Raw genomic sequence first — 15,791 nt, 5'->3', positions numbered from 1 at the left:
TTTCAAGAAGTCGTTAACTGTTGAATGCTATGGAGGACCAATAAGATGAAGAATAAAATGGTCCACAATCATTCAAATACGATTACCGTGATCATACTAAAATGAATTCATTTTGTATTTTTTTATACATTTCAATATCTTCCTAAAATTTATATTATTACTTAGTCCTCTCTGTTTCAAAGTGAGCCAGTTAACAACATATTGGTCTGAGATTATCAAAGAATGAAGTGTGCATGAAACCTAAGCAGACTGTAGGCTCAAAGCTCCTTGTGCCAGACAGCCTGGGTGCCTACTGTGATTCTGTTTATTGGTTGTATGACATAAGGCAAGTTATTCAACCCTCTGTGTGTCTGTGTACACATGCAAACATTTGTAAAATGGAGATAAATAATAACTACTCCTCAAGTATATTATGAAGATTAAATAAGATACTTGCCAGGCACACAGCACATAATAATATTTGTCATGATTATGAACATCTGTGTGATTGTACTAAGTTCTATTCTCAGTTCAAACCTTCCAGAGTTAGATTTAAGCATATGCCCAAGGGGCACCTGGCTGGCTCAGTTGGTTGACTATGGGACACTTGACCTCAGGGTCATGAGTTCAAGCCCCATGATGGGCATGGTGACTACTTAAAAACAAACCAAAAAAACTACATATGCCCAAGACAAGCACTATATACAATACAAACACATTATTTAAAAAAAAAAATCCATCAAGAAATATTTCTCAAATTGAAGGGCACTAAACCAGAAGCTGGGAAAACAGTGGTGGCTCCAATTCATTTTAATCCAACTAGTTACTATACAAATACAGTTAAAGGTTCAAATATTTTCCCAGATAAATAAAAGCCACAGCCTATCAAAAAGTTACTATGAGATCCAAAAGTTACTTTCTATAGTTAAGAAAGGATAAAATATTGATTGATCTTTGGAGAAAAGCAAAAATATTGAATAGTATTCTATATCCTGACTCTAAGGAAAAGGTGAGGCTCTTCATCAAAGGTAAAAATTAAAATTGAGGCAGCAAGCATGAGTGCCACCTGCTGGTAAAATAGAAATTCTCAGTATTTTGACTGAAATAGAAACCAGTTGTACTAGAAATTTCAACTCACTAGATTAGAGGTCATCTGTTTCCAACAATCATTTCTTCACACTGATACAGAATATCAGCTCTTCCTGCCTGACAAAGAAAGTCTTTAGTCAGCTGGTCTTCCTCCATTTCAATAAATTCAACAGTAGGAGGCACATAAATCCAAGAGCATTTTTACATTATCCCTGGGTAATTTTAGACTGAAATACACATCCTAATTTCCACCCACTTATACTAGCCCTCCTTTTGCTGCAATACAGTAAACCCCTATTTCACAGCCCGTCATCAACTGAAGGCAGACATGTTTCCACTTACTTACTCCTCAGATTAAACAACCCCACTATATTTTTTTCAGTCATTTTTTAAATTTCCCACCATCCTGGTTGTGGATGTAGCTTAATCTGTCAGTAGTCCATAAATACCTCAGAGCTTTTATTTCCAACCAATAGCCCAATGGAACTATTCCTTACCTTTATCTTGGGCCTTAACACACTATTAACTCATGCTAAGTTTGTGGTCAACTGAAATCTTATCCAGCTAGATCTTCCCAAACCAGTATTCATGTACTTAAATTATTTGCATCTAATGCAGTCCTGATGTTCATCCTTGTTGAATTTTATCTCATGACAATTTGGTTCCATTTTGTCAAGATCATTTTGAACTCAGACTCCTGGTGCCACCCACCTATATTTGACAAGTCACCCACTAAATCATCACCCCAAATCAATTATAAAAAATTGCACAAGGGGGCGCCTGGGTGGCTCGGTTGGTTAAGCGTCCGACTTCGGCTCAGGTCATGATCTCACGGTCTGTGAGTTCGAGCCCCGCATCGGGCTCTGGGCTGATGGCTCAGAGCCTGGAGCCTGTTTCTGATTCTGTGTCTCCCTCTCTCTCTGCCCCTCCCCCGTTCATGCTCTGTCTCTCTCTGTCTCAAAAATAAATAAACGTGGGGCGCCTGGGTGGCGCAGTCAGTTAAGCGTCCGACTTCAGCCAGGTCACGATCTCGCGGTCCGTGAGTTCGAGCCCCGCGTCAGGCTCTGGGCTGATGGCTCAGAGCCTGGAGCCTGTTTCTGATTCTATGTCTCCCTCTCTCTCTGCCCCTCCCCCGTTCATGCTCTGTCTCTCTCTGTCCCAAAAATAAATAAACGTTGAAAAAAAAAAACCAAAAAAAAAAAAGAAATAATAAAATAAATAAATAAACGTTAAAAAAAAAAAAAAACTTAAAAAAAATTGCACAGGAAAGAGCCCTAACATGTACTTAATACCAAGCCACCAAAGAATACTCTTTGGGTAGGGATGTTTATCTAGCTACAAATCTACTTACTATTTACTTATCTATTTACTACTCATCAATCTATTTCTGCCATTAGGATAATGGAAAATTTAGACAAACGCTTTAATGAAATCAAGACATTATGTAATAGGCATTCCATGGATATGCTGTCCTCAAATTCCTTTCAAAACGGCAATTTATGAGTTTAACGTGGTCAATTTCAAGCAAGCTCACAGAAAACATTCATACACCACAGTGGAACTATCAGTGGATAATTTCTTAAGTCCACTCTTCCTTTAAAAAAAACTCTAAGGGGCGCCTGGGTGGCTCAGTCAGTTAAGCGGCCGACTTTGGCTCAGGTCACGATCTCAAGGTCCGTGAGTTCGAGCCCCGCATCGGGCTCTGTGCTGACGGCTCGGAGCCTGGAGCCTGTTTCAGATTCTGTGTCTCCCTCTCTCTGACCCTCCCCCATTCGTGCTCTGTCTCTGTCTCAAAAATAAATAAACGTTAAAAAAAAAAAAAACTATAAAAAAAACTCTAAGAGCCAACTTATTTAACTATTTCATGACTAACTAATTAAGATCAAACACTTAAAATGGCAGATTCATAGCCAACCATACATGGATTTCACTCATCCTAATGGGCTGAAGATCATCTTTTTCAGAAGAAAATTGTCCTCCTGAGTGAAATAAATTGTGTCTCCTCTGCTGAGGCATCCATGCTTAATTGAATATGCTTTATTTAAAAAAAAAACGATCCAAAGTTACTTAAAAATTATGAATAGTGACACAGACTGTTCAAACAGTATCCTGGGTTATAATTCTACTGAGTTTTGAGTTTTAAACAATCATTATGCAACTAACTATATATCACATATGCTTGGCTTCAGCTTTTTAATATATTTTTAACTAGATTTTTCCACTTTAAAGACCATTCTCTTTGCTCATGAAAATGGGAGCAAAATAAGAAGTGTGCTTCTTCAGTACAGTATAGCAATCCAGATGTGGACCCTGAAGCCCAACTTCCTGAATTCTAATCTCAGTTCTATCATTTATGAACTGTGTAACCTGGAACAGGTTACTTAACCTCTCTGTGCCTCAGTCTCATCTATACATATGAATAAGAACAGGACTCATCTTACACAGTTATGAAAGAATTAAATGAGTTAATATACATAAAGCATTATTAACAGTGCCTGCCACACAGTAAGCATTAAATGGCTTAGATGTCTGCTGTCATTCTCATCCTTGATCATCTGTTAACATCACCCCTTTCTCACCGATCTTTTCCTTGCACTTGTTCTGAAAATAACCATACAGAATACTAGTTAGGTAAGAGCTGGGCTTTGAAGTCACAAAGGCCTGGATTGGAGTACAGACCCCAACACTTACCAGCAATGTTACCTTGGAAAATCACCTAATTTCTCCCAACCTAACTTTCCTCATCTATGCATTGGGATTAAAAACAGTATCTATCCCCATGGGGTTGTTGTGAGAATTAAATAAAAATTAAATACAAAAAACTTCACACAGTGCTTGGCATGTAGAATATACTCAGTGAATCTTGGTCACAATCCCTTATTTTGTAACCCTTAGCATGTTAGTAGGCACAATCCAGGTACTATTTTCCTTTCTGACAGTCTTACAGGTTCATGCTGCTTTTTACATAGATCTTTGATTATCTGCCTCTCTCCATCTTTTGTAGCTGTTCTGTGCTTTGTAGACAGATACTTCTCTCAACATTCGTCCCCATTTCCATTCTCTTTGAATTTTTGTGGTTATTATGTCAAAATTTAAGAATTTCCTGTTCTTTGTGAATCCATTTGTATTTTGAGGCCTATAACCATGAGACTGTGCCCATAGTTTTCTTCTGAAACATGTACTTTCTCACAGGATTCAAGCTGAGCTTATTTTGCAACATTATTACAATCTTTAAAATAAAGTGGTATTTTTTTCCCTTGGGAGTCTGTCTACTCTATTCCCCCAATTACTGGTAAAAAGTAAATCCAGAATAATGGTTCACCATTGTTTCCTTCAGCTTCTATGAGACTAAATCATTAATAAATCAAAAAATTTTAGGAGATATTCTTTTAGCAGAATGAAACTTCCAACATATATCTAGAAGTTGAACAACACATTACTACTACAGTTTGTTGCTCTGTAAATTTTATAAACTGCATTAGAATCAATCATCTATAGGGGCGCCTGGGTGGCTGAGTGGTTTCAGCATCCACCTCTTGATTTCAGCTCGGGTCATGATCTCATGGTTTGTGAGATCAACCCCCGTGTTGGGCTCTGTGCAGAAAGCACAGAGCCTGCTTGGGATTCTCTTTCTCTGCCCCTCCCTCACTCAGGCTCTTGAAATTTAAAAAAAAAAAAAAAAAGAAAGAAAAACAAAAGAAACAATCATCTATAGTCCCTGTCATGCCAAGATTCTTTCATATTTCTCCACCAGAACATCACTTTTTTTCCTTTCTTTTATAGCTCTCTGCCATATCCTTCCCCAGCACTGTGGTTTCTGTATCACACATACACACACCCCTCATTAGCCCCTCCCAGTGTTCCCTATGGTTTTTTCTTTTTTTTTCAACAAGGTGTACCTTTCAATAGCCAGAGTTCTTTCATAAGTACCATCTCATCACTTCAAGGTAATAGACATCCCTCGTTAAAATACTGTATTCTATTTACACTGCAATGGTATACAAAATTTATACACAAGATATTGCTGCCAAACAGTATTGTCCCCATGTGCTTTCTGCCGTATGCCTTCCTCTTAAGTTATCTTTTTCTGTAATTTTATAGGGGCTCATTTCTCTATTTTATTGATAAATGTAATGAGCTTGCAGTCCAATAGTAATAAAAGTTACCCTGCCAGAAGCCCACTACTATGACATTAAAGAGTACAGCTCAGGAAACCAAATCCTTCCCTCATACCTTCCATCTCTAGCCTTGTCTTCCAAAGTTACTAGCATCAAATGGAGACATGGAAATAGATAAGCTGTGCCTGCTCTTTAGAACTTCAAAACCCTTAGATGTCTTTTAAATGTTTCCATTAATGTAAACAAGAAAAATAACCTTGACTGGAGTGCAAACTTTAAGACAGCGAGGACCATGTCTATTTTACAAACTGTATGTCCAGTGCCTAGTACATGTAAGACCAGGAGGTGCACACTTTGGCCCATGGACCAAGTCCCGCCCACAGCCTGTTTCTGAATGGCTCATAGCTAAGAATGGTTTTTACATTTTTTAAGCGTTGTTTAAAAGAAAGAAGAAAGAAAGAAAACAAAGAGGAACATATGACACAGACCATATGCTCCCCACAAAGCCTAAATTTGCCCATCATGGCCCTTCTTAGAAAATGTTCGCTGACTCCTGTATTAGACCCTCCAATATTTGTTACAAGTGAAGGCAGGGAAGGGAGAGGTGAGGGAGCTCTAAAAAATGGAGAAGGACAAACAGAAATTTGCAATAAATATAACTGGTGATCACTACAAACAGTAAAACTCGCATAACAAAAATTGTACATGTCTTTAAACTGTTCCTTGACTTGCATTTTCAGTGAGTTCCAGAAGAAACTAAAGATCTTTCACCTGCATGTTTTAGAGATCTTTTTGTTATGTTTTGTTTTGTTTTTTAGGTAACCAAGCTGTTATTGAATCACAGGTGCTCCTAGGAGAACTAAATTTAAACCTTGGTGGTACACCTCTTCTCCAACTAGCCTAGTTAACATAAATGTTAGTCATCAGCCAGGTGTCAGCCACTGGGAGGTGTCAGTTCATAGGTATATACCTATAGGTATATATGAGGTATATACCCTCATGTACACATCCTTGCCATCCACACGGCACTAGAGCTAAGCATCAACACTCCACATTTTACCATCTATCCATGTTACCTATTACTTCAAAATTTCATCATTTAGAATGCTCCAAAAGCCCTGCAGTAAAGTTTTGAATGCTGAAAATGTTTAACCAAAACATGAAAGCCCTATTCTCAAGTAATATAAAAGAGCAGTATTAGACCTATTCATAGCAATGTCTATTAGAAGCACATGCAAAGGTGTACCTGAAAATGCTGCTCCATCACTTGGATTTTTCCCTGGTCTGGACACTTTTTCAGAGCTCGATCTGCATAGTGGAATAGGATTTCTACCATCTGTAAGGAAAACAGCCTTGTATAGAAAATCAAAATATATCTCTAAAATTTTTCAATACTTAATATATGTAGGTCCTCCTAAATAATACAGAATTGAGTTTTATTAAAGATATAACTTTTTAAAAAAATTTTTAATGTTTTTATTTATTTTTGAGATAGAGACAGAGTACGAGCAGGGGAGGGGCAGAGAGAGAGGGAGACACAGAATCTGAAGCAGGCTCCAGGCTCTGAGCTGCCGACGCAGGGCTCAAACTCACGGACTGTGAGATCATGACCTGAGCTGAAGTCGGACACCCAACCGACTGAACCACCCAGGCACCCCAAAGATATAACAAAATTAAAAAAAAAAAAAAATATATATATATATATATATAATATATATGTATAAACGTATAATTAGCATCACACTCTCCAGTTCCATCCACGTTGCTGCAAAGGGCCATATTTCATTCTTTCTCATTGCCACGTAGTACTCCATTGTGTATATGAACCACAATTTCTTTCTCCATTCATCAGTTGATGGACATTTAGTCTCTTTCCATAATTTGGCTATTGTTGAGAGTGCTGCTAGAAACATTGGGGTACAAGTGCCCCTATGCATCAGTACTACTGTATCCCTTGGGTAAATTCCTAGCAGTGCTATTGCTGGGTCATAGGGTAGGTATATTTTTAATTTTCTGAGGAACCTCCACACTGTTTTCCAGAGTGGCTGCACCAATTTGCATTCATTTGACAATAAATTTCATATATTGAAAAAAAAAATTCAGTGGCTTTATTTCCCAATATTTTTAACCTCAGACTAATTTCTTGCAGCCTCAGGGCTAGTACTGATTTGCTAATCTCCAGGTTCTAGACTTAGTAGTACCTCTGTTGCTCAGGAAATGAAAAATCGAAGTTAAGGTCTTCAGAAAGCTCTGCTGTAGGTCTTTGCCTCGAGAACACAGACAGAACATAAATTCCTAAAGTATTTTAGCTAATACTGAGACAATTAATCATTCGTGAGTCTGAAGAGTGACCAATTTCTATTCATGTTTTCTACATGCTTACACTTATTTTGGAATGTAATTTTTACCAATGCACTTGCACAATAAAAACAGAGAAGAATGACTATAATAAATGAATTTAAATTCAACCAGGTCTAGATTAGGAAAACAAAGTCAATATTAAATATTGGCATTAATCATATTAATGCTAATTAATAATAAAATCAGCCATCTCTGTTACCTCAGGCAACACAAACGCTTGCATGTGTAGTATTTCTCATAATTACTTATCTGTTCATAAAAACTAACAATTGTCAACTTTCTATGGGCTATATATAATCAGACTCATAAATAATCCAGATCCCTGAGTTTTTCCGTCCTCCTTTCTGCTGTCCTTTGGCTCTTTTTTTTGTTTTCTTTTGTTTTACAATTTTATCATCGTCATAAGGGAGTGAGCAAGGGAAAAAAAGAAAGGTGATAAGAAGAAAGTTTAAAAGAATTCAAGATGACACCAGGGAATTATACACTTGTTTTTTTACACACTCTCTCCTTGACTGTAGCCATTTACCTAATCATGCCCCAAAATTATTAGCTGATACCAAAGGCAAATCTGTACTGTACCCTAGTAAAGCCCCTACTAAAATACTCACCCGATCTGCAACAACAGCCTTTCGCTTACTGGCATCCCCTGATAATCCTGCAGAGAAGCAAAATTCAGCATAAAAACAAAATCCATAATGTGCTAACAAAAGACATAATTATAACAATCCTTAGATATCAAAGTATTGGCTAATATGCCATAGTAAGAGCATCTCACATCTATTGGATCAGATAACCTATCAACGTACTTCCTTTTTATTCCAACTATAAATTCTCCTTATGAAATTAAAGAACTTTAAAAGCAACATTTAAAATTCTATGTCCTGTATTTGTCATTAACCTTTTTCACTGGAAGTCTGCAAGGTTTGATGACATCTTGTTTAGAAAATATTTGAACGCTATGCTAAAAAATGTCCTATGAGTGATTAGTATTCATTTTCTCTACTCCAGAAAAACAATGTCTACTACACTGGTATTCTGTCAACTTACCCACTACTGCTTTTGCTTTTCCTTCATGGAAAGACCATGCAAGAGCCAAGGCTTCTGTAAGACAATCTTGTTTCAGAAGATGATCCACTCTCTAAAATGAGTAAATGAGAGAAGCTAAACCCCTTTGTCTGACCAACTACTAGGTAGAATTCCTATTCTACCTAATACCTTTTCAGACGTTATTGCTTAACAGCTAAAATTATTCCAATAATCATGTGACTATCTTATTTCTATGAAAACAATTTCTTAAAGCACTACATAGTACAGTGATTGTGTGGGCTAATACAGGAAGCCACAAGGCCTAAATATGAAAAGAGGAAACAGCTGGAATGTCACTGTAACAGAAAAGGTTAGTTGTTTACCACAACATCCATTCACACCCTCCTCCCTTGTTTTTAAAATTTTTTAAATGTTTTTATTTATTTTGGAAGGAGAAAGAGAGATAGAGCGTGAGTGGGGAGGGGCGGGGGTGGGGGGAGAGACAGAATCAGAAGTGAGCTCCAGGTTCTGAGCTGTCAGCACAGAGCCTGGGGCGGGGCTCAAACTCAGGAGTCGTGAGATCATGACCTGAGCCGAAGTCAGACAGACACTCAACGGACTGAGTCACCCAGGTGCCTCCATTCCCTCCTCCTTAGTAACAAATCCCAAGTTTACCTGAGACAGCAATATACCAGCAAAAGGACACTTCTAAGACTCCCTTGTAGCCACTTGGAGTCATGTGACTAAGTTCTAGCCAATGATAAATAAGTGGAAAAGTTTGGCCTTCCCTGGGGATAACCTTAAAAGGCAGGCGCCAGCCCTTCTCTTCCCCTTCCTTCTTCCTGGAATGTGGACTTAACAGCTGGAGCTCAGGCAGCCACAATGGAACATTAAATGACTTTAAGACTAGAATCCACACACAAGAATGGTGGAATAGGACAGTATACTAAAGACCACTGAGCTGCTGCACTAGCAACAGACTACCTAGCTCCAGATTGTTTTTACATTAGAGAGAAATCTTATTGAAGCCACTGTTATTTTAAATTTCCTGACTTTTGTAGCTAAATCTAATCCTAATTTATAGTCAGTATTAGCAAATCAAGTACCTAATAGTTATAAAGATTCTGATGTATACTTCTGAAATTAAAAAGCACAAATCCAAATAATCTTTTCCTGCAAAGTCAAAACAGAATGTTAAGATGCTAATCAATTCAACAGCTCTAACATATAAAATTACTTTGAACTCACCTCTCTCCAGCTTCTCAACATCATCACATAAACAGACTAGAAAATAAAGAAACAATAATTAAAATGATCATCTTTAACAGCTTAGTTTGGGAGACACATTTGTCCCAGTCCTGCATCTCATTTTACATCTCTTTAGGTAAAAATATTTCATAGTACAATTAGAAGTATTTACTAAAAGGTTTTCAAGGGCCCACATTAAAGAGTAAATCAAACAAATATTTAAAGTTAAGTCTGCAGTCCAAGGAATTAATTCCACAGGCAAGAAACAAAGAATGCCCCAAATCCCTGTAATATTTTGAATTTTAATAATGAATATTTCTCTAAGTTAAAAAAAAAAAGCAAGGAACAAATTGATATACAAACAAGTTCCTATTCCAGTGATTCTATTTTAAGTCAAATACCTCAATGCATTTTAATATATCCTAAGCTGATCTAAGCTAAAGGACATGACAAATATACATGATAAGCTATCTTCCTCGCCTTGAAACACCTCGTCTTGAAAACCATAAATGTAAAGATTATGAAAGTATATCCTTGAATCAAGAAAATAAGCATCCTAGAACCTAAATGAAAGTAAAAATGTCTGAAAGACAAAATAAATTAGCTAAAAATCACAACTATATACCCCTGAAAGGGGCACCTGGCTGGCTCAGTCATTAGAGCATGCAACTGTTGATCTCAGGGTTGTGAGTACAAGCCCCACACTGGGCACAGTGGTTACTTAAAAAATAAATCCCTTAAAAAAAAATAAAATACACACACACACACACACACACACACACACACACACCCTAAAAGTGTTAGATTCCTGATGATCAATATGCACTTTGTAACGCACTGCTCTCTGTACCAGCAACCCCCTTCAGCCGCAACTATCCTGGCACAAACAAATGTCAAGTCAGAGTGGAAGAGCTTACTTTTGTCCCCAAGTAAAAGATCTGACCACCGTAACTACTGATGGACTGATAACAAGCCTTCTCTCCAACCAAAGCCTATAAAAAAAAAAGTAAAAATAACATGTATTAGAGAATTGACATTTTAAAGAATGTCAATTACACAGACATTTTAGATCAACAGTTTTATCCCACAAATTAGTGAGGGAAAAATGTCAGTCAAGCGCCAGTCAGTGAAGTGGCAGAAAAGACAAAGTGCAAAAAGTTAATTCTCTGCCTACCCACGGCCTTTTTATTTTTCAGAATAATACAAAAATGGGAAGAATAAGCCAACTTTCTAAATCTAAAGGGAAAATGCTGCAACCTGCCCATTACTGGAAGACAGGTATTCACTGCTTCTGACAAAGAATAGGGCTGTTTGAAAATGGCACCTCCATGTTCTTTGAAATAAACACCAATATAAAACACAAGAAGAAACTGGAAGACAAAGCAGAATAATATATGGAAGTCAGCATAGCCCAGCAAAAGAGAAATGAAACCTACCATGTGATAAATTTGGATTGCCAATTTTGGCTCGGTCACTTAAGGTATGATCCTAAACATGTTTCAAACTTCTGACATTCATTTTTCATCTTTGAAAAACCATGCAGTTTCTATGAAACTTAAATATATTAACATTTATAAATGTCCCAAAATATGCAACTGGCCAATAACTGATAACTAGGATAACTAGGATAACTTAAGCTATGAAATTTAAAAATATATCCAAAAGTAGAGAGAATACTCTTCATCCATTAATCAGCTTCATTAATTACCAATATCATCACCAATCTTGTCTCACCTATATTCCCACTGACTCCCCTATACATAGTATAATTTTCAGATGAATCTCAGACTTTGAGTATTTCATTTATAAAAATTCAGTATATGCATAAATTAGTCCTTTTTAACGTAACCACAACTTCATTAGCATATTTTTAAAAATTTAACAATCATTCCTTAGTATGAAATATCCAGTGTTTAGATTTCAAATGGTCTCATAAATGTCAAATGTTGTTGAGATTTTTGTTGTTTTGTTTTTGCTTTTTCTACATTTCATTTGACTAAATCTAAGATCCAATGAAAGGCCACATGTTGGAGCTGGCTGATAGGTCCTTTAATTTTCTTTTAATTTATAGGTTTTGACTCCATCTCTCTCAAACCTTTATTTTCCTTGAAGTTAACTGTTGAAGAAACTGGAACGCTTAATTCCATAGTTTCCCACTGTCTGGATTTTGCTAACTGCATCCACATGGAATCTTTTAACATGTTCCTCTGTCTTCCATATTTTCTCTAGAAGATGCTTGATCAGAATCAGCATCTTTGATTTTGGGGTTTTTTTTGGCAATACTACTTTAAGTATGATGTTAGCTTTAAGATTTTGGAGATGCCCTTGATTATCAGGTTGAAAAAGTTCCCTTCTATTCCCAGTTTGCCGTGAATTTTCTCAGGAATGGCTATCGAACTTTGTCAAATACTTACTTCTGAGATGATATTATGGTTTTTCTTTTACAATCAACTAGTACGGTAAATTATATTGATTTTGAATGTTAAGCACCCTTGCATGCCTTGGATAAATACCATTTGCTCATTTTAGTGCTCTTATTATACATTGCTTGTTTCTATTTGCTAATATTTTGAGTATTTTTGCTTCTATGCTTATGAGGATATTAATCTGTAGTGTTCTCTATTGTAGTATCTTTGTCTGATTTTATCATCAGAGTCAATCTAATCTCATAAAAAGAGTTACATGCTCCCTTTTCCTCCATTTTTTAAAGATTTTTGTGTACAGTTTTGTTTTTTTTTTTTTCCCTTAAATATGATAGACTTTACCAGTGAAGCTGTCTGGGCCTGGGGCTTCTCTATAGAGAATCAATCATTTCTTTAACTGATGTACAGTGACTTAGACTTTCTATTGCTTTTGAGTCAGCTTTGGTAATCTGTGCATTCCAAAGAATTTTTCCATTTCACCTAAAGTTGTTGAACTCATTGGCATAAAATTACGCACATTATCTTTTTAATATCTATACTCTCTACAGTGATGACACCTCTTCCATTCCTGATACTGGTAACTGTGTCTTCCCTTTTCCTTAATTAGTCTCACTAGAGGCTTATCAATTTTATTTCTCTTTTAAAGAACCAGCTTTTGATTCCTTTGGTTTTCTCTAAGGTCTGTCGATTTTCTATTTAACTAATTTGTGTTCACCTTTTTATTTCTTTCTTCAATCTAAGTTATATTTCTCTATTTCCTTAATTAAGGTAGAAGCTTAGGGCATTAATTTGAGATTTTTCTTCTTTCCTAATACACGTATTTAATGCTGTAAATTACTCTTAAAAACGGATTTAACTGTAGGCCCCAGATTTTGATATGTTGTAATTTCATTTTCATTCAGTTTAAAATATATTCCAATTTCCTCTGAGATTTCTTCTTTGACTCATGGGTTATTTATAAAAGTTTGGTTTAAATTCCAAATATTTGGGTTCTTCCCAGACTTACTCTGATGATTCCTTCAACAATTTATGAAAGTTTGTTTTATGGCTTATCATATAACCTATATTGGTGCATACTCCACGTGCTCTTGAAAAAAGTTTTAACTTGCTTTTGTTTGGTGGAATATTCTGTAAATGTCACTTAGGTCAATTGGTCAATCAATAGTGTCTAAGTCTTCCACACCTTTAATGATTTTCTGTCTACTAATTCTATTAATGACCGAAAGGAGTTTTGTGTAATTGTGGTTTGTCAGTTTCTCCTTTCCATTCTGTCAGTGTTTGCTTCACATGTACTGGAGGTCTGACATTGGGTGCTTAAATCTTTAAGATGGTTTATCTTCTTGTAACCCCTTTTTACCAATTTGAAATTTCTCTTTATCTCAGACAATATTTCCTACTCTGAAATCTAGTGATTAGGATTAGAGCTTGCAGGGTATGTCTTTTTCTATCATCTTTTAATTTATCTAGGTCTTCGTACTTCACGCGTTTTGTCCACAGCACAGATTTGGTTCTTAAATTTCTTTATCCAGTCTGACAATCTACCTTTTAACTGAAATCTTTAGACTATTTCCACTTGCTGTAATTGATACGGTTGGCTTTAGACTGATGATCATATTAACTGTTTTTTCTACTTGTCTGTTCCTATTTTTTAGGCTTCACTGAATTTAATATTTTTTAACATTCCATTTTGTCACTACTATTAACTTATTTAGTTACACATCTTTTTTTCAGCGATTCCTCTACTGTTTACAACATGTAACTTTAACTCATCTCTATCTACATTTAAGTAATATCATACTGTTTGATGTATAATGTAAATCCTTATAATGATATACTTCTATGCCCCACTCCCTGCTATGCACTATTTTCATCATACACACTACTTCCACATTATCATAAACATTACATTATTTTTGTTTTAAACAGTCAATAGTTCTTGTTAAATAACAGTGCTGAGGTATAATTTATATACCACATAATTCACTCATTAAATGTAAAATTCAATAGTTTTAATACATTTACAGTTGCCCAACCATCACTAAAATCCAGTTTTAGAACATTTCCATCAATCCACAAAGACCCCTTGTATTCATTTCCAGTCAACCCTTATTCCCACTCCCACTCTCAAGTAACCACTACTCTACATCTATCTCCGTAAACTTGGCTTTTCTGGACATCTCACAGAATCAATCTTTCCATATGGCTTCTTTCACTTAACATAGTTTTTGAAAAGGTTCATCCATCCATGTTGTAGCACGTGTCAGTAGTTCATCCTTGTTATTGTGGGACAGTATTCTATTACATGGCTATGTCACTTTTTATTCATCCACTTACCAAGTGGTGGACATTGGACTGTTTCCATTTTTTGGCTATTATGAATAATGCTGCCATGAACATTTGCGAACAAGTGTTTGTGTGGACATATTTTCATTTCTCTTGGGTATATACCTAGGAAAATTGCTCAAATGAATCCTCATGAATATGTTTAACATTTTGAGGAACTGCCACAATGTTTTCCACAGGAGCTGTACCATTTCCCACCAGCAGCATATAACAGTCCCATTTTTTCCTTATCTTCACCAATATTTATGACTGTCTACGTTTTTAGTTACAGCCGGCCTAGTGGGTATGAAGTGAATATCTCATTGCGTTTTGATACGCATTTCCTTAATGATTAACAACACTGAGCATCTTGGCTATGCTTATTGACCATCTATATATCTTTGGAGATTGCTCAAATTGTTTCTGATGAGGAATCTGCTTTCATACTTACTGTTGCTCTTCTGCATTTAATGTGCCTTTCTTCTCTAGCTGCTTTAATATTTTCCTCTTTACTTATTTTGAACAATCTATATACGGTTTTATTTTACTTGTGCTTGGGTTTGCTGAGCTTTTTTTAATTTTATTTTTTTAATTTACATCTAAGTTAGTTAGCATATAGTGCAACAATGATTTCAGGAGTAGATTCTTTAATGCCCCTTACCCATTTAGCCCAACCCCCACTCCCACAACCCCTCCAGCAACCCTCTGTTTGTTCTCCATATTTGAGAGTCTCTTATGTTTTGGTCCCCCTCCCAGTTTTTATATTTTTGCTTCCCTTCCTTATGTTCATCTGTTTCATATCTTAAAATCCTCATATGAGTGAAGTCATATATTTGTCTTTCTCTGACTAATTTCGCTTAGCGTAATATCCCCCAGTTCCATCATGTAGTTGCAAATGGCAAGATTTCATTCTTTTTGATTGCTGAGTAATACTCCATTGTATACATATATACCACATCTTCTTTATCCATTCATCCATCGATGGACATTCCATCGATGGACATTCCATACTTTGGCTATTGTTGACAGTGTTGCTATAAACATGGGGGGTGCATGTGTCCCTTCGAAACAGCACACCTGTATCCCGTGGATAAATGCCTAGTGGTGCAATTGCTGGGTCGTAGGGTTGTTCTAGTTTCAATTTTTTGAGGAACCTCCACAGTGTTTTCCAGAATGGCTGCACCAGTTTGCATTCCCACCAACAATGCAAAAGAGATCCTCTTTC

General features: G+C 36.2%; 1 protein-coding gene across 3 annotated transcripts in view; it reads right to left on the bottom strand.

Moving 5' to 3' along the window:
* VPS8 (VPS8 subunit of CORVET complex) overlaps positions 1-15,791 on the bottom strand; it is a 240,499-nt gene that overhangs the window by 180,533 nt on the left and 44,175 nt on the right. For all 3 annotated transcript variants that reach the window (XM_047098538.1, XM_047098537.1, XM_047098539.1), the window contains 5 exons: positions 10,739-10,813; positions 9,822-9,857; positions 8,595-8,685; positions 8,156-8,202; positions 6,433-6,522 (listed from right to left, as the gene is read on the bottom strand). In XM_047098538.1, the coding sequence (XP_046954494.1) occupies positions 6,433-6,522; positions 8,156-8,202; positions 8,595-8,685; positions 9,822-9,857; positions 10,739-10,813 (339 nt within the window). The remainder of the gene's footprint in view (positions 1-6,432; positions 6,523-8,155; positions 8,203-8,594; positions 8,686-9,821; positions 9,858-10,738; positions 10,814-15,791) is intronic.

This window comes from Lynx rufus, unplaced genomic scaffold (assembly GCF_022079265.1).
Source record: "Lynx rufus isolate CCGP_SWC_20201006 ecotype Redwood Valley unplaced genomic scaffold, mLynRuf1.p SCAF_5, whole genome shotgun sequence".
Taxonomy (NCBI): domain Eukaryota; kingdom Metazoa; phylum Chordata; class Mammalia; order Carnivora; family Felidae; genus Lynx; species Lynx rufus.
Note: the sequence above shows the minus strand (reverse complement) of the source record. Positions and strands in the feature narration are given on the sequence as shown.